At 52.0% G+C, this 18,358-nt stretch overlaps 1 protein-coding gene across 3 annotated transcripts in view; it reads right to left on the reverse strand.

Moving 5' to 3' along the window:
* LOC103126527 (chromatin remodeling regulator CECR2) overlaps nt 1–12,222 on the reverse strand; it is a 119,600-nt gene extending 107,378 nt beyond the window's left edge. For all 3 annotated transcript variants that reach the window (XM_060191406.1, XM_060191407.1, XM_060191404.1), the window contains exon 1: nt 11,932–12,222. In XM_060191406.1, coding sequence (XP_060047389.1) covers nt 11,932–12,063 — 132 coding nt within the window. In that variant the 5' untranslated portion in view covers nt 12,064–12,222. The remainder of the gene's footprint in view (nt 1–11,931) is intronic.
* Between the last annotated feature and the right edge of the window lie 6,136 nt (nt 12,223–18,358).

The following is an 18,358-nucleotide window of genomic DNA, read 5'->3' on the forward strand; positions in this document are numbered from 1 at the left end:
AGTACTACTTGCAAGGACCTGGGTTCGAGTTCCCGGCTCCCCACCTGCAGGGGGGTCGTTTCACAAGCAGTGAAGCAGGTCTGCAGGTGTCTCTCTCTCTCCTGTCTTCCCCTCCTCTTTCTATTTCTCTCTGTCCTATCCAACAACAACAATAACGGGAGAAAATAATGGCTGCCAGGAGCAGTGGATTGGTAATGCAGGCACCAAGCTCCAGTCATAGCCCTGAAGAAGGAAGGAAGGAAGGAAATGATGAAAATCTGATGGAGGAGTCAGTGTAATGGTTCTACAAAAAGACTTTCATGCCTGAGACCCCAAAGTTCCAGGCTCAGTTCCTAACACAATCATAAGCTAGAGCTGAGCTCTGGTTTAAAAAAAAAAAAAAAAAAAAGAGTGTGTGTGTGTGTGTGTAATAAATAGCTCACTTGTATGGTGCACTACTTTGCTGTGAGTGCGGCCTAGGCTCAAGCACCCACCACCACCACATTGGAGGAAATTCTGGTGCTTTGTGATCTCTCTCCCTCCCTGCCAGTTTCCATCTTAAAAACAAACAAAAAGTTAAAAAAAAAAAAAAAAAAGAAAGAAAGGCATATAACCAGTAGGTCTGTAAAGACACTGAGCCCCAAATAATAACAGTCCAAGTGTAAGGGAAAACTCCAAACTTAAATCCTCTAATTTTGGTAACAGGTAAAACTTTTCTTAATCACCTCTCGCCCCTCTCCACCCCAGCAGTGTCCCCCCAGAACAAAGACCTCCAGGATACTGAGGATAAAAACTGTCTCCCACACCTAAAAATCTGCAAACACAACCTTTCAGGGAGAGAGGAGAGACACAATGGGAGCTGGAGAAGAGAAAAGAGTTGCTAAAGAAGTAGATCTGTTAATTTAACACATTTTCTGTCAAGCAAATCAACTGCCCTCAGCGCCATTGTTGCTGAGACAATGGGCACTCTGGGAAGGGTGTTCATTAAAAGGAACTGGCCAGGAGATTAAAAAACAAAACTCTCCTGCAACCAAGGGGACCACTTAACAGCATCTCCAACTGTAAGAACTTGGTCCCCTCCCGGGAGTTATTAAATTGGAGGTGACACAAAGGTCTGCTACTGAAAATAGGAAGTGGGGAAGTGTAATCGTGACCCTATCACTTCCTCTATTTTCACTTATTTTGGGAGTCTGTGGTGGGGGAGGGGCACACGCCTGGACACATGGGCACACACAGTCTGTTGTGACAACTACTGGAGCATTTCATTCAGGTGGCCACATGCCTCAGTGACATGGTGAAAGCCCGCCTGAGGGAAAGAGGCCCCCAGAGAGAGCCCAGGGAGCTCCCGGGGACAGTGTGGAACCTTAAAGAAGAAAGTGACTTAAGCCAGACAAGGGAATCAAATACTGTTTTCTGTGTATTTGGGGCGTGAACCACATCCATTCCACACAGGTCTGTAGAGGGTGGACACGACTCCCTGGAGAGGAGCAAGTGACTAAGAGCCTAGGCCACAAGTGCAGGCCAGAAAGCCCGTCCCTCCCCCACCAGGGAGCCCTCACAAAACAAGCTCTGGACTTCAGCGGCCAGCACAACAATGAGGGGGGAGAGGGGACAGTGTCATCAAGCCACACTGCCTAGTCGAAAAGGCTAGAGAGAATGGGGGGGGAGGGGGTCAAGTCAAAGACTGTACTGGAAACGACTAACCTCCTAATAGAGTGATAAAAAATACTAAAATAAGGCACTGGGCTCCTGTGGGCACCAAACGCCTCCAAGGTGCTCAAGACTTGCTTTAAGGTGGGCACGCGCAAGCCAAGGGGCCTCTGGGAGCCACGTCCTCTTGAAGCTCCAAGCTCATCTCTCCCCTTCTCTGCTCAGAGCCCTTCTCTGTACTCTGTGAACTGCTTGCTCACCATCATCACATACCTTCACCTCCAAACCAAAGCCAGGATAAGCTCAGACCCGCAACACCATTTGCTATCCTTGGATCAGTGAACTAGTAGCCTGGACAGTGCACTACTTTGCCAGGAACACAACCCAGGTCGAGTCTGAGCCCCACGCACACACTGAAGCAGGCGCAGGTGCTACGGATGCCTTCGTTCTTTTGTCCCCCCACCCACACCCCCTTAAAAAAAGTCACCTCAGGGAGTCGGGCGGTAATGCAGCGGGTTAAGCACACATGGTGGGAAACACAAGGACTGGCCGCAGAGATGGCAGTTCCAGCCCCCGGCTCCCCACACCTGCAGGGGATTCACAAGCTGTGAAGCAGGTCTGCAGGTGTCTATCTTTCTCTCCCCCTCTCTGTCTTCCCCATCTCTCTCCATTTCTCTCTGTCCTATCCAACAATGACGACATCAATAACAACAATAAATACAACAATAAAACAAGGGCAACAAAAGGGAATAAATATTTTTTAAAAGTGACCTCAGAGGGCACTGCGCAGTGGCTCAATGGGTTAAGTGCACATGACACAAAGCACAAGGACCAACATAAGGATTCCAGTTCAAGCCCCCAGCTCCCCACCTGCAGGGAGGTCACTTCACAAGTGGTGAAGCAGGTCTGCAGGTGTCTGTCTTTCTCTCCTCGTCTTCTCCTCCTCTCTCAATGTCTCTCTGCCCTATCCAATAACAATGACAGCAATAACAACAATAATACTAACAACAATAATATTAAATAGCAACAATAAACAAAAAGGGTAATAAAAGGAGGAAAGTAGCTTCCAGGAGCAGTGGATTCATAGTGCAGGTAAGGAGCCCCAGCAATAACACTGGAGGGGAAAAAAAAGTCACCCCAGAGCAGTGAAACCCTGGTGAAAAACAAAACAAAAACAAAGTGTATAAAGTGTTTGCTATACTTGACCAAAAAGAAAACCCAAGAGGAGGAATCAGGGAAAATATTTTGAGTGACTTCAAGAAGGGTCCTGTGGCCAGGGTGTTTGCTATAAATGAAAATCATGATAACACATGCGACAAGACTCGGTGTAACACCTCTGCTCCTACCTAATATGTGGGTGAACACAGTGTGAACAGTGAACACACGTGCACACACACCCTTCAGCTGATCCCACTGAACTTTTGACCAGGTCATGATTCCCCCCATTGAGGTCCCTGCCCCCATACACACATAGGCCTCTACCAGGCAGAAGCCCCCAAGTCAGCTGGAGGCTGCAATACCTCCTTCCCACAACAAAGCCAGGCAGCTTCAACCTCCTCTACTTCTACTTCCCCAGTCCTCTCCCTACGTGATCCCCAAGAAGAAAAACAGCAAGCTAAATGCAGTTTAAAAAAGCAAGATGTGGTCCAGGAGGTGGTGCAGTGGTAAAGCTTTGGACTCTCGCGGTAGCGCAGTAGGTTAAGCACACGTGGTACAAAGCACAAGGACCGGCATCAGAATCCCAGTTTGAGCACCCGGCTCCCCATCTGCAGGGGGGTCACTTCACAAGTGGTGAAGCAGGTCCGCAGGTGTCTGTCTTTCTCTCCCCCTCTCTGTCTTCCCCCTCCTCTCTCCATTTCTCTCTGTCCTATCCAACAACAACAATAATAACTACACCAACAATAAAAAAGGGCAACAAAAGGAAAATTAATTAATTAATTAATTTAAAAAAAAAAGCTTTGGACTCTCAAGCATGAGGTCCCAAGTTCAATCCCTGGCAGCACATGTGCCACAGTGATGTCTGGTTCTTTCTCTCTCCTATCTTTCTCATAAATAAATCTTTTTTAAAAATTATATATGAAGAAAAAAAGCAAGCTAAGGGGGTTAGGCGGTAGCACAGCGGGTTAAGTGCATGTGGTGCTAAGCACAAGGACCAGCATCAGAATCCCGGCTCGAGCCCCCAGCAGGGAGGGGTTGCTTCACAAGCGATGAAGCAGGTCTGCAGGTGTCTTTCTCTCCCTTCTCTGTCTTTCTCTTCTCTCTTGATTTCTCACTGTCCTATCTAACAACAGCAATGACAATAACAATAACAGCAACAACAAGGGCAACAAAATGGGGAAAATGGCCTCCAGGAGCAAAGGATTTGTAGTGCATGCACTGAGCCCCCTGGAGGCAAAAAAAAAAGACGAAGAAGAAGCTAAATTTAAAACTATATATTTGGTTCAAAAATATCAAAAACAGCACTGTGGCTAAGAAACCTGAGCATAAAGTGCACAAAATCCTGATCTCAATGCCACCCCTGACAACTGCTTTCTCAATCATGAGAACTACTGAAGGGCTGGCGAGTCAGCATCATGGTTCCACAAAAAAGACTTTCCTTCATGTCTGAGGCTCTGAGGTCCTAGGTTCAACCCCCCAGCACCTTAAGCCTCAGCTGAGCAGTGCTGGGAGAGAGAAGGTGGAGAAGAGAGGAGGACATTACTTAAAAATAAAAGGCTTTCTCACATGAAGTCTCTTTTGCTACACCACCCTGGGCCAACATTTTCTGGTGGACAGACAGAGAATTAGGGAAAGACACCAGAGCGACCCCTGGAGCTGCCCCCAGTGCAGTGGGGCTCAGGCTTGAATCTGGGTAATGCTGGTGGCAAAGGAAGTGCCTTCCTAGATGAGCTACCTAACTGGCTCTTTATCTTTGTGAGGAAGACTGAACACACTGCTCAGCTCTGGCATGTGGTAGTTAGTATCAGGGACTGAACCTGGGGTGTGTGAGGCCCCTGCCCTATACCTTCATGCTACACATAAATTAATGACAGAGGTCAAGGTGAAACTTAAGTAACACATTCAAGGAAGACTACTTCTGAAGTCCAGGGCATAGAATTTGTTAGTTGTTAACTAAGAATCGCAAGAAGAAATAACATAACTCAAGTCTCATCCTCTGGAATTGCTCCAATTTCAAACTACAAAATCTTAGCTCAGAGTTTGAGGATCTTAAGAATAGTGAAAATGTTCAACTGAAAGCCTTTTTTTAAAATGCTATACTCGCAGGCAAGATTTCCCCAGGAGGACAAATGAAGTCACCAAGTCCACAGTGGTAACAAGGACCTTCAGCTTTCAGCTGGTACAGTGAGTAAGCTGGTTTATAGCAGCAAAGGGGGTGACCGTCTGAATCCGTTAAGGGTGCAGTGGCGGGCAGAATGCTGGGCTTTGATGCCTGAGCACCCAACACAGCACATGCAGAGTGGGCTCTTACTTCTGCTCTCTCTTCTCTGCCCCATGTGAAACTCTCTCAGATGTAATACATAAAATAAGTCAAGCCATTCCTAGAGTCACAGAACCCAATACTTAGAGAAAACAAAACCCAGGAATCACCTAGGTTCAAGTTCCCATTTTACAAATCAAACCCTGGCAGCGAAAAGTGAGAACACAACTCAAGTGAAGGACAGAGCCCAGGATCCTGACTGCTTGATCTCTTGACAATGTCTAGGGCTGGAAAGGTAATCTTGTGGCTCTGCAAAGAGACCCTTAGGCCTTAGGTCTGAGCTCCCAGGTTCAATTCTCCAGCAGTGCTGGAGAGAGGACGAATAATTAAGTGTTCAGTGCCAGGGATGTAGTTCAGCAGAAGTGTATATTTTGCATACATGAGACCTGGGGTTCAATCCTCAGCAGCACTCACTCACTCAAGCTCAATTACATCAACTAGACTGTAACAGACTGCTGTGTCCATAGCAGATTCTGGACTTGCTGGCACCCCACCCACGCCCCTAACTCCTGCAAGAACCCCCTGCTGAGCTGCTCCTCATAAAAAGGCAAGGTCATGCTGAGCACTGCTAAGTGGTATTTTCAGCTACCTACCATGACTGAACTGAACTTTCGCTGAACAGGAGGCCAAGCACTAAGACGGGCTGCCCTTCAGAGAGTGGGCACTGACTGCCCTCTCCCTCTCCCTCACCTTCTCAGGGGGCAGAAGCTCTGGCTAGTGGGCGCCTCCTTCAAGGGAGACGAGGAGGTACTGGAAGATAACAGGAGGAGGCAGGTGTCTCTTTCAGAGGAATTCTGACACAGTGGTCCCTTGGCTTCTCAGGATTCTGAACTGCCGTACATAAAGATGCCCCACTTCCAAGTCCAGTCCTCTTCTTGGAAAGAAGCTGATCTCGGATCTCAGCTGGTCTCAAGCGTTACACACACCCAACAAACCCCTTACTTTCCAATCACTTCTACTCAGTGAGGTCCGATCTGTCAGCTCTTAAAACAGCACACCCATGGTCCAGGAGGTGGCGCAGTGATAATGCTTTGGACTCTCAAGCATGAGGCCCCAAGTTCAATCCCTGGCAGCACATGTGCCAGAGTGATGTCTGGTTCTTTCTCCTATCTTTCTCATAAATAAATAAAATATTTTTTTTAAAAAAAGCACACCCCTCAAGAGGCCTCCCCTGTCACCCCGTTTCTTCTTTCCTATCACCCTCTAATAAACTATTTGCCCATCTCTCGTGTAGACAACCTCAGAGTCTCCTGTTGTATGCTTTACATTGGGTTCTAGTTCTCCCCCGCCAAGAGAATTAGATCAGTTCAGTTAATTTCGCGGGCCCGCTTGGCCCCGCCCCTAGGGACCCCGCCAGAGTTCCAGAGAGACAGAGTTACAGAGTTTGAGAGTAAGAGAGGGTTCCTGAGTTCCAGAGTAAGAGTGCTTGCTCCACTGCAAAGAGACAGCAGAGTTCTGTTTGGTGATTAGTTTGTCTTAGTTTATGAATCGTTGTTCCTGAATAAAGAAATACAGCTTCCCTGCCCAGCCGTTGTCTCCGCGTCTCTGTTCACCACCGCGAAGCTAGCCCGCCCGGCAAGAGCTTCCGAATTTTTAACAACAGTCTCCTGCATGACCCCATGAGTGAGTGGCCTCCTTGGAAGAGCAGCAGAGAAGAAGTGGCCCAGGAGACTGAGAGCAGAGCAGCAGCCCAGGGACTCTCTCTGCAAGAGAGATGTCCTGGGCTCATCCTTGGCTCTGTGTACTCTGCATGGCTCTGGTTCCTCTCTCTCTCTCTCTCTCTCTCTCTCTCTCTCATAAGTCTTTAGAGAAGGAGAGAGAGGAGAGACACAATACAGCTCTGCTCCACCATCCATGCAGTCAGTGCCCCTGGGACCATCCACTGTGCCCTGCACCTGGTTCTGGGGTTTGAAGCTTGGTAAACCCAGCAATGCACGTGCAAGAGGGAGTCTAGCACCTGGCCTACAGCTAAGTGCCCATGGGAGAGCTGACTGGTGCACCCACTCTCTCTGGAGCAGGAGGCCCTCTATAGCCACTCTACCCAGCCCGAGAGCTCGAGACCTGGCCTGTGGGGCCTGTGCAGATGCCATCCTAGCGTCTAGTCCTGAAAAGCCACTTGGGAAGAATGCCACGCAACGGTACGGGGGACTTTGGATCTGGCAGCCAAGATCCTGGATCCAGTGAGAGAGCGCTGGTGTCTCCTAACTACTTGCTCCTCTGCAAGGGACTGACGCAAGGCCATTCTGCAAGTGTGGTAGAGATGGGGTGATGGCAAAGTGGATGGGTCCCCTGGAGTCCACTCTCTGCTCAAGTGTGCTGAAGAAGTGTGCTGGGTGTGCGTGTGTGTCTGCTAAGAAAACAGGTATCCCACAAGGACCCTGGGTCCATGCTCCCAGAGGGACAGAGAATGGGAGAGCTATCAGGGGAGGGGGTGGGATATGGACATTGGGTAGTGGGAGTTGTGTGGAGTTGTACCCCTCCTACCCTATGGTTTTGTTAATTTATCCTTTCTTAAATAAAAAAATTTTTTTTTAACTTAGAAAAAAAAAAAAAAAGAAAACAGGTATCTAGAGAGATGATGGATGAGCAGAGTCACTAGGGTCTTCTGACTTGTCCAAAACCACAGAGCTACTTAGTGGCACTAGGATAAGATCCAAGTTTGGGGACTGGGGACACAGCCCACTTGGGACACAGCTCTCTCTGCTTTGGGTGCAGCCCAGCTTGGAGCCCAGCCCTGCTGCACTGGGGGGGGGGGGGGGGAAGCTTCGGTGGTAGGGTCTCTTTCACTTTGTCTCTGCCTCTTTCTAAAACACAAAGTCACTCACTCTCTGCAATTGTTAGATCCAGGTGCTCTTGATCCAGAGAGATACCAAGAGTAGAATCCAGGAATCTGTCTCCGGATCAGTATACTTATTAAGGCGAGGGGCTTAAAATCCCCCACACAATCACAACCAGCAATGAGATAGATGGAAGATAAAAAGGGACAGCTTAGGGAAAAGCAAAAGAGAAGCTGTAGGCTTGTGTGGTGTCAAGCTGATGGAGAAAGTGTTCACCTCACTCCACATGGTTCATTTCAAACAACCAGCTGGAAGCACCGCAGCCTCTTCTCCAGAGAACATATGCCAAAAGTATTTGTGACAGGCCTTCTGCTGCCAAGTCCACTCTCCTCGTGAGTAACGCCAGGCCAGGTCACTAAAAATGGTTCTTAACCTCTCCTGCCTTACTTTGATAAAGACACTATAATCACTGTAACAAGCGTTTGACTAGAAAGGAAAAGATAACTCTGGGTGCCTGGTGGTGGCGCAGCGGGTTTAGCGCACATGTTGTTAAGCACAAGGACCAATGTAAGGATCCCGGTTTGAGCCCCAGATGTCCTACCTGGAGGGGGTCACTTCACAGGTGGTGAAGTAGGTCTGCAGGTGTCTATCTTTCTCTCTCCCTCTCTGTCTCCCCTCCTCTCTCGATTTCTCTGTCCTACCGAACAACAATAATACTAACAACAAATAAGAACAACAGCAATGATAAACAACAAGGGCAATAAAAGGGAAAAAATAGCCTCCAGGAGTGGATTTGTAGTGCAGGCACCATTCCCCAGCGCTAACCCTGGAGAAAAAAAAATAGTTCTTAAAATCTTTGGGTTGCAGCCTGGGAGCTGGCACAGTGGTTAGAGCCTGGACTCACAAGCATAAGGTCCTGTGGCGCATATGCCAGAATGATGCTTTGGTGTGGGTCCTCTCTCTCATTTTATAACATCTCCCAAGAAATAAATTTAAAAGATTTTTAATATTGTATTATATATTGAATATATATTCAATCGTCCTCTATTCATGATGGGTTTTCTGCCTCAGGAACTGAAAATAAGTGAGAAAATGCATTTAATCCACCTAGCCTAGCGGTGCCAATAATCCAGCTTGGCCAACCTTAGAATGCTCAAAACACTTCCCCAAGTCCCACAGTGAAGCACAGCTACTTCAGTGAGTATCTCCTGGGGAAGCCACACAGCCACAGCCCCCAGTACCACTCGTCTCAGGTCTGACTCTCACGTGGTACAGGGCCAGGAGGCAGCTCAGTGGAGGAGCACAGGCCTTGGCCTCGAGCTGGAGGCAGAGTCAAAGCCTCTGACCCTGGCACCCCTCCACACTGAAAACAAGCAGAATGCCATTTCACACTGCCAACTGCAGCACTTGGTCCGGGTGACCACCTCGGGCTCCTCACCACAAAAAAACACCTGCTCCCTCCCAATTTTTGTTCCTGGTTTGTTTGTTTTTTTTTAAAGGGGGGGATACAATGTTATGAGTTGCAGCTTTCATCTTTTGGACAGGTGGGATCATGAGCTTTCATCTGTTTTCCCTGAATTCTGCCTCCCCTCCAAGTTCTCTATGCAGTGTCTGTGGATATGTTTGAACCCTAATGAGTTAAATGAGTCACTGTCCCAGGAGTCGGGCGGTGGTAGCGCAGCGGGTTAAGCGCAGGTGGCGCAAAGCGCAAGGCCAGGCAAGGATCTTGGTTCGAGCCCCTAGCTCCCCACCTGCAGGGGAGTCACTTCACAGGCAGTGAAGCAGGTCTGCAGGTGTCTATCTTTCTCTCCCTTTCTCTGTCTTCCCCTCCTCTTTCCATTTCTCTCTGTCCTATCTAACGACAACATCAATAACAATAACAACAATAAAAAGGACAACGAAAGGGAAAATAAATATAAAAAAAATGAGTCACTGTCCCACTGCAGAGTGGTAGTGCTGCAGGTGTCTCTCCTCCTCTCTCCCCCAAAGAAGAAAGAAAAAGGAAGAAAGAGCAGGAGAGACAATGGTTATACAAAGAACTTTCATGTCTGAGGCTCTGAACACAACCACTGTACAATCAAAGTGTCTTCTGCAGACACCTCATCTGTACAAAGAGGGACCCGGACTTAGTCCCAACCAAGCACCAAGTGCACCTTTCTCAAAGACATTGTCTGGACTCCAGGCTGACTTTCTTTTTCCTTGTGCAGTAACCAAACTTCCCACATGCTGGAAGCAGCTCTCTAAGCTCTCTTGCAGAACTAGGCACCAACTCTCTCAACCTTCACCTACTGAGAAAGATTGCTTCACTCCAGACAAATCAAAGTCAAGTTCTGGAGGATTCTACTTCCCAGATGGGCTAATAAACCCACTAGGCTCCGCTAGGATGACATTTTGCTCAGCAGGGCCAAAATGAGACCTCTCTCCCACAGCTGAAAACTAGTCTCCTTGGAGGAGGAGGAGGAGTGGGAGGGAGAGGAAGAAGAGGAGGAGGAAAAGGAGGAGGAGGGGGGAAAAGAGGGGGAGGAGAAGGAAAGAAAGAGAAGAGGTAGAGGAGGGAGGAAGAGGAGGAGCTGTGCTGAGCTGCTTGCTCCCACCCCATTTCCATTTTTCAAATCTATGAAGCTGGCAGCAGGTCCCCTCTTCCCAGCTGCTCCAACAGGTACAGCTGAGGTGTCTTCCCCTCAAGAAGGGCCTCCCGTCATAAACTCCCCCAGGGAGCCACAACAAAAAGTCCTCCTGGCCAAGTAAATCCCTCTCCCTCTCCTTCTCCCTTTCCCCCCTCTCAGTAATACTCAAGGAGAATCCCAACTGAAGCTTCACAGTTCCCTTCTGCTGCGGAGTCAGTCATGTTTCTGAAGGTTCACAATCCAGTGGGAGTGGGATTTAGATATTTAATCTGGGGCTTCTCAATCCACAGCTCAACCCCTTCTTCTCTGCAATTGAAAAAACAATAATTCCCCGCGATCCCGCAGGCTTTTGGTTATAAATCGATTCTCATCCTATGAAAACATTTCTAATACGTGGGAGAGGACCTGAGAACTCTTGGAGATAGTAACAGTGAGAAATAGAAAGGAAAAGAGTTGCTCCCTCCTTCCCCCCAATGGCTGTGCCCCCCCACTGCCCCGTGTCCCCCAGTGAACCCACACTGCCCATGCCCCCACACTGCCTGTGTCCCCCACTGTCCTGTGTCCCCCACTGCCCGCGTATCTCCCTGTGTCCCCCCAGTGCCTGTATGTCCCCCACTGCCCCACACTACCTGTGTCCCCCACGCCTGTGTCCCCACAGCCCGTGTCCCCACACTGCTCGTGTCCCCCAGTGTCCCGTGTCCCCCACTGCCCTGTGTCCCCCTTGCCCGTGTCCCCCAGTGTCCCGTGTCCCCCAGTGTCCCGTGTTCCCTACTGCCCTGTGTCCCCTCCACTGCCCGTGTCCCCCACTGCCCATGTCCCCCTACCGTCCTGTGTTCCCTTCACTGTCCGTGTCCCCCACTGCCTGTGTCCCCGTGTCCCCCACTGTCCTGTGTCCCACACTGCCCGAGTCCCCCACTGCCCGCGTGTCTCCCTGTGTCCCCACTCCCCCGTGACCCCCCGTGACCCCCGGGTGCGGAGGGCGCGTCCCCTGGCGTCAGCACGGACCCCCCCGCGCGGCGGCGGCGACGGCGACACCTCCCCCCGCGCCACCATTTTGAGCGTCCGGGCCGGTGCGCCCCGAGTCCGCCGTCCCGGGGTCCGGGCCACATGCGCCGCGTCGCCGGCGGCTCCGGGGGTCCCCGCTCCGACTTCCCGCGCCCGACCCCCCGCCAAAGACAAAGGTGCGGCCGGGCCCGAGTCCAAACGCTCGGGGGACTCGGGGGCTCGGGAGGCCGGGGCGCGCACCCCGCCCGCGGCGCCCGCAGCACCCGGTGGCCTGCGCGGAGGCGGCGGCGCAGGTGGGAGCGCGGCCGAGCACATTGGCGCCCGCGGAGCCGCACAAAGCCGCCGCCGCCGCCGCGCTCGGCCGCGGCCCGGAGGCCGCCAAGTTTCCCGCCCGCCCGGCCGGCCGGCCGCTCACCTCGATCTCGAAGTCGGGCAGGCGGAACGCCGTGCGGAAGAGCGAGCAGAAGTGCGCGATGGCCGGCACCTCCCACCACGAGCGCAGCTCGCCCAGCCCGGCCGCGCCGCCGCCGGCCTCCTCGGGGCACATGTCCGCGGCCGCCGCGGGCGGGCAGGCGGCCCCCAGCGGCGGAGCGGCAGCGGCGGCGGCGGCCCCGTCAGCGCAGCGCCAGGCGGCGGGCTCCCCGCGCGCGCCCCATCCCGCCGGCCGCCGCTCGATGTCCGCGCTCGCCGCCGCCGCGCCGGCAGATGGGGCGGGGGAGGGGCGCCACGAGGAGGGGCGGGGCGGCGGGCGGGCGGGGCGCCCCTCACCACAACAAGCGCCCGCCGCCGCCAGCCGGCGGGCCCGCACAGCACCTCGCAGCGCGGCGCAGCACAGCGCCCCCGGGAGGACGGCCGGGCGGAGGACGCGGGGGACTGCGGGGGGCTCTGGGGGTGAGGGGTCTCTGGAGAGCGCGGGGGTCTCTGGGAGACTCGGGGTCTCTGGGGGCGCTGGGGTCTCTGAGGGGACGCGGGAGCTCTGGGGGGAGCGGGGGCCCTGGGGGCGCGAGGCTGGGGGACGCGGGAAACTCGGGGGCACGGGGACTCTGAGGGGACGCGGGTGTCCCTGGGGGGCACGGGGGTCTCTGGGGGCACGGGGTCACTGTGGAACGTGGGGGCTCTGGGGGCGCGGGGACTCTGGGGGGCGGGGGGCTCTGGGGGACGTGAGATACTCGGGGGGTCGCGGGGTCACTGGGGGTCGCGGGGACTCTGGGGGACGCAGGGTCATTGGGGGGCGCGGGGACTCTGGGGGACGCGGGAACTCTGGGGGACGCGGAGGGCTCTGGGTGGCGCGGGGACTCTGGGGGACGCGGAGGGCTCTGGGGGGCGCGGGGACTCTGGGGGACGCGGAGGGCTCTGGGGGGCGCGGGGACTCTGGGGGACGCGGGGAACTCTGGGGAACGCAGGGTCATTGGGGGGCGCGGGGAACTCTGGGGGACGCGGAGGGCTCTGGGGGGCGCGGGGACTCTGGGGGACGCGGAGGGCTCTGGGGGGCGCGGGGAACTCTGGGGAACGCAGGGTCATTGGGGGGCGCGGGGAACTCTGGGGGACGCGGGGGCTCTGGGGGCGCTGGGTTGTCTAAGGGCGCGGGGCTGAGGGGCCCACGGAGCCCACGGCGGACTCAGCGGGCCGGGAGGGACGGCGAGGGCGGTCCCGAGAGCGAGGGCGGCGGGAGGAGCGGCCGCGCGGGCAAGAGTGTCGTCCCGGGTCCCGGGCCGGGCGGCGGCGGCCATGGCTGGAGGCCGGCGGGCTGCGGAGACACAGGGACGGGCCGCCGGGAGGGAAAAGCGCGGCGACGCGCCGCCCCAGCGCAGCCACACGCCCCGGCCCCGCAGAAGAGTCCGGGCTGCGGCTCTCTGAGGTGCGCGGCCGCCGGTGCCCAGGACGGCCGGACTCTCGGCTGCTGCCTCCTCGCAGCCTCTCTGGCCGCCCTCCATGTTCCGCGCCCCCTCTCCTCCCTCTCCCTCTCTGTCTCTCTCTCCCTCTCTCTCTCCTCTCTCTCTCTCTCTCTCTCTCTCTCTGCCTCTCTCTGTCTCCCTCTCTTTTTCTCTTTCCCTCTGTCTCACTCCCACTCTGTCCCTCCTTCTGTCTCTCTCCCCTCTCTCTGTCCCTCTCCTTTCCTCCCTCTTTCTCCCTCTCCCTCTCTGACTCTCTCCTCTCCCCCTTCCCCCGTTTATTGGACAGGACAGAGCAGGGGAGAGACAGACACCTGCAGACCTGCTCCACCACTCCTGAAGAAGCAACCTCCCTGCCGATGGGGATGGGGGGCTCGAACCTTGTGTCCTTGTGTCCAGGTGCCACCCGCCTGCCCCACGCAGGGAGGACAGGACAGGACGCACCTTCTGGCCCTGTGCACCCTCACAGCTGCCTCCCCTCACACGGACTGAACTTTGCTTTTCCCTCTGTGACCACTGCCAGGCATGGACGCCACTTCATGTCCATCATCCCATCTCCCACCCCACCATTACACCTGGCTTCTCCGGTCTAGCACCTGGATTTATTTATTTAATTTATTTATTTATTTATTTATTTATGTCCTTTTGTTGCCCTTGTTGCTTTTATTGTTGTTATTGATGTCGTTGTTGGATAGGACAGAGTGAAATGGAGAGAGGAGGGGAAGACAGACTGGGAGAGAAAGATAGATGCATGCAGACCTGCTTCACCGCTTTTGAAGTGACTCCCCTGCAGGTGGGGAGCCAGGGGCTCAAACTGGGATCCTTACTCTGGTCCTTGCGCTTTGTGCCACCTACGCTTAACCTGCTGCGATACTGCCCGACTCCCTGGATTTTTTTTTTTTTAAGATGTATTTATTTACATTCGAAAGAGGAGAGAGAGGAGAACATCACTCTGGCATATGTGATGGCAGGGATTGACCTCCGGGCCTCCTGCTGGGAGTCAGTGCTCTAGCCACTGTACCCCTTCCAGGACCCCAGTACCCCTTCATTGCAGAGCCTGTGGACCCAGACTCCCTAGCACCCAGGCAGTTTTCTTGATGGTTCCTTGCCTTTCCAGACAGTCCAGATGGCTCTAACATGTGGCCCCTTCCTCCAGTTTCCAATGAGAGCCCAGCCTTTGGACCCGCCTCTGGTGGCACTGAACTCAGACTCTTTGACCCTGACCTGAACATCTGTCCCACCTTCCGCATGGAACTGCCTCAGACCCATATTCTGGATGTCTCCTAGAATCTCGTCACTGTTGGATGCTTGCCACTCTTATCCCTGTGGGTCTGAGATCCCACTCTGCCTGGCCCGGCCCTAGCTTTTCTGCTGGGCCTCCTGCTTTCACCTCCTACACTGGCGCTAGTTGTACCATCTTCCTTAAAAGCAGGCACACAGGACAAGAAGCTGGCATAGTGGTTATGCAAGAAGATTTTCAGGCCTGAGGCTCCAAGGACCTAGGTTCAGTGCCTGGCACCATCATAAATCAGATCTGGGCACTGCTCTGGTAAAAAACAAGTATTTAGTACCACAAATAGCTTATATGTTCTCTCAACTGTTCTATGTTTGTGAGTCATTAATCTCAGATGACCTCAAAAGTGACAAGTACTTCATTTTCCTAACTGCCACAAGTTTCATTTTTCACATCCTCTTTTTTTTTTTTTTAAGATTTATTTATTAATGAGGCAGAGAAAGAACTAGAGCATCACTCTGTCATGTGGAAGCCAGGGACTTCATGCTTGAGAGTCCAATGCTTTATCCACTGCACCACCGCCCAAACAGCCCATACCCTCTTCTAATGAAATGTTTTAAATTAAAGCAAACATTAAATATATATACCACAAGGACCGGCATAAAGATCCTGTTTTGTTAAAATTCGAGCCCCAGCTCCCCACATGCAGAGGAGTCACTTCACAAGTGGTGAAGCAGGTCTGCAGGTGTCTGTCTTTCTCCCGTCTCTGTCTTCCCTTCCTCTCTACATTTCACTCTGTTCTATCCAACAATGATGACAGCAATAACAACATCAATAATAACTACAACAACAATAAAATAAGGGCAACAAAAGGGAATAAATAAATACTTAAAAAATAATTTTAAAAAGAAAGAAAAAAGCCTAGTCTATAAAATCGCTCACTTGGTGCCAGGACTCGATAGCATAATGGTTATGCAAACAGACTCTCGTGCCTGAGGCTTGAAAGCCCCAGGTTCAATCCCCTGTACCACCATAAACCAGAGCTGAACAGTGCTCTGGTTAAAAAAAATCACTCACTTGGATAGTGTGCTGCTTTGCCATGTGAGAGACCCAGGTTCAAACCCAGCCCCCACCACACTGGAGGAAGCTTCGGTGCTGTGGTCTCTTTCACCCTCTCCACCTGTCTCTCTCTAAAAAGAAAAGTAAGGGGACAGGCAGTGGTGCACCCAGCTGAGCACACACATTACCATGCACAAGGACCCAGATTGGAGCCCCTGCTTCCCACCTGCAGGAGGGAAACTTTAGTAACAGTGAAGAAGGATGCAAGTGTCTGTCTCCTGTCCCTCTGTCCCCCTCCCCTCTCAATTTCTCTCTGTCCTACTAAATAAAATAGAAAAAGGAAGAAAGAAAAGAAATGGCCAGTGGGAATGGTGGAATCATAGTGCTGACAGCCTCAACAGCAACCCTGGTAGCAATGGGAAGGAGAGAGGGAAGGAGAAAAAGATGGGCTGTAGAGACAGCATAATGGTTATGCAAAGGGCTTTCATGTCTGAGAAAATAAAGTATATGCATGTCTGCTTTGTGTGAACATTGGAGGGACTGCAAGAAATCGGGAGGTGGCTTCTTCCATCACTGCTACTAACCAGGAGTAGACACCGGGCCTTCTAACTGTACATTGAGTTTTCTCTCCAGTGCTTCTCTCGTCTGCTCAGAGACCTTTCTCTGCCTCTGAGTAACCAGCCTGACATACACACTCCTTGGTTCTGTTGCAGAACCATACAGCGCTGGAGTGGATGTGACCATTATTTCATCACATGACTTACTTTCTCTTTAATTTTTTTCTTCTTTTTTTTTTTTTTTAATAACTTGTTTATGAATTAGTAAGTGAAAGAGAACCAGAGCACTGGACTCATGTCTGAGGTTCCTGTTTGGCGTCCAACACTGTGTTTCTTTTTAATGTATTTGTTGATTATTGAATAGAGACAGAATTGGAGAGGTGAAGGGGAGATAGAGAGGGAGAGACACTGGCAGCACTGTTTCACCACTCATGAAACTTCTTCCCTGCATGTGGGGGCCGGGGGCTTGAACCCAGGTCCTTGCACATTGTAGTACATTCACTTAACCAGGTGTGCCACTGCCTGTCCCCTTTAATTTTTTATTAACATAGTGAGATACAGAGAGAAAAATAGAAATAACCAGAGCCCACAGGCCCCCCTGCAAAGGCTAAGCCCATGAGCAGTAAAGTAATGCTACAGGAGTCTCTCTCTCTCTCTCTCTCTCACCTCTCTTTCACTCTCAATTTCTCTGTCTCTATCCAGTAAAATTAAAAAATAAAGCAGATACTGACTGATGGTCTCCAAGGTTACATTCAACCACGTCTCTATTCCCTGGCTCTGCCTTGGGTGAGAGAGCTGGTGCTCAAGCCTTGTCTCCCATCTGCCCTCCTGGCCCTACCAGCTGTCCTCTCCCAGTCCACTGGCCCAGGGCTTTGGTGAACTGCCAGACTGGTCCACTCCCCACCCCTGCGAGACTCCCTGTCCATCATGCCCTTGCTGTTGTCAGGAAAGCACTACTATTCGTTATCCCTCTGGGAGCATGGACCCAGAGTCATTATGGGGTGTAGAAGGTGGAAGGTCTGGCTTCAGTAATTGCTTCCCCGCTGAAGATGAGCAGTGCCAGGTCGATCCATATTCCCAGCCTGTCTCTCTCATTCCCTAGTGGGAATGTGGGGCTCCAGGACACGTTGGTGGGTTCGACTGCCCAGGGAAATCCAGTTGGCATCATGGTAGCATCTAGAACCTGGTGGCTGAAAAAAAAGTTAACATATAGGGAGTCGGGCAGTAGCGCAGCGGTTAAGTGCACATGGCACAAAGCACAAGGACTGGTGAAAGGATCCCAGTTCAAGCCCCCAGCTCCCCACCTGCAGAGGAGTTTCTTCACAGGCAGTGAAGCAGGTCTGCAGGTGTCTATCTTTCTCTCGCCCTCTCTGTCTTCCCCTCCTCTCTCCATTTCTCTCTGTCCTATCCAACAACAACAACATCAACAAAATAATAACTACAATAAAAACGAGGGCAACATAAAGGAAATAAATATTTTTTAAAAATTAAAATAAAAGTTAACATATAAAGCCAAACACACTGTTAACTAATCATGAACCTAAAGGCTGAAATATTGAAAATGAAGATGTGGTTGTCTCCATTTTGTAGATAGCTTGTAGACCTATTTTAGTTATTCCAAAGGGCCCATGACTATACTAATTTTTATTTATTTTTATTTCCTAAGCCTGACATCTGATTTGCAGGTGGACCCAAGTTATTGTCTGAGGAGATGATGTCATGGCTGGAAAAAGGACCAGAAAGCTGGATCAGGGAAGAGTGTAGCTCCCAAATATAGGAAAAGTGTATAAATATTGTTGACTGTAAACCCCATTGATTTGGTGTGATCTGGGGCCCATATTCAGCTTAGGAGCCTATGTGACCTCTGTAGATCTGAGTTCACATTCTGTGGTCATGAGTAGGAACGTTCCAAGCTGCCCCAATTTCAGGACCCATCTTCCTCAAGTGGAACACAGAGTATGTTGTCCAGCCTCCCTTCGGAGGATGGAGCATTCTCTACCATTGTCAATCCACATCGAGGGCAAGGTCCTATGGGGGCCCACAAAGGGGTCCATTGTGTTGTTCCCGATGGAGATGACCAGTAACAATGAAGAGAGGGAT

This window comes from Erinaceus europaeus, chromosome 5 (genome assembly GCF_950295315.1).
Source record: "Erinaceus europaeus chromosome 5, mEriEur2.1, whole genome shotgun sequence".
NCBI lineage: Eukaryota > Metazoa > Chordata > Mammalia > Eulipotyphla > Erinaceidae > Erinaceus > Erinaceus europaeus.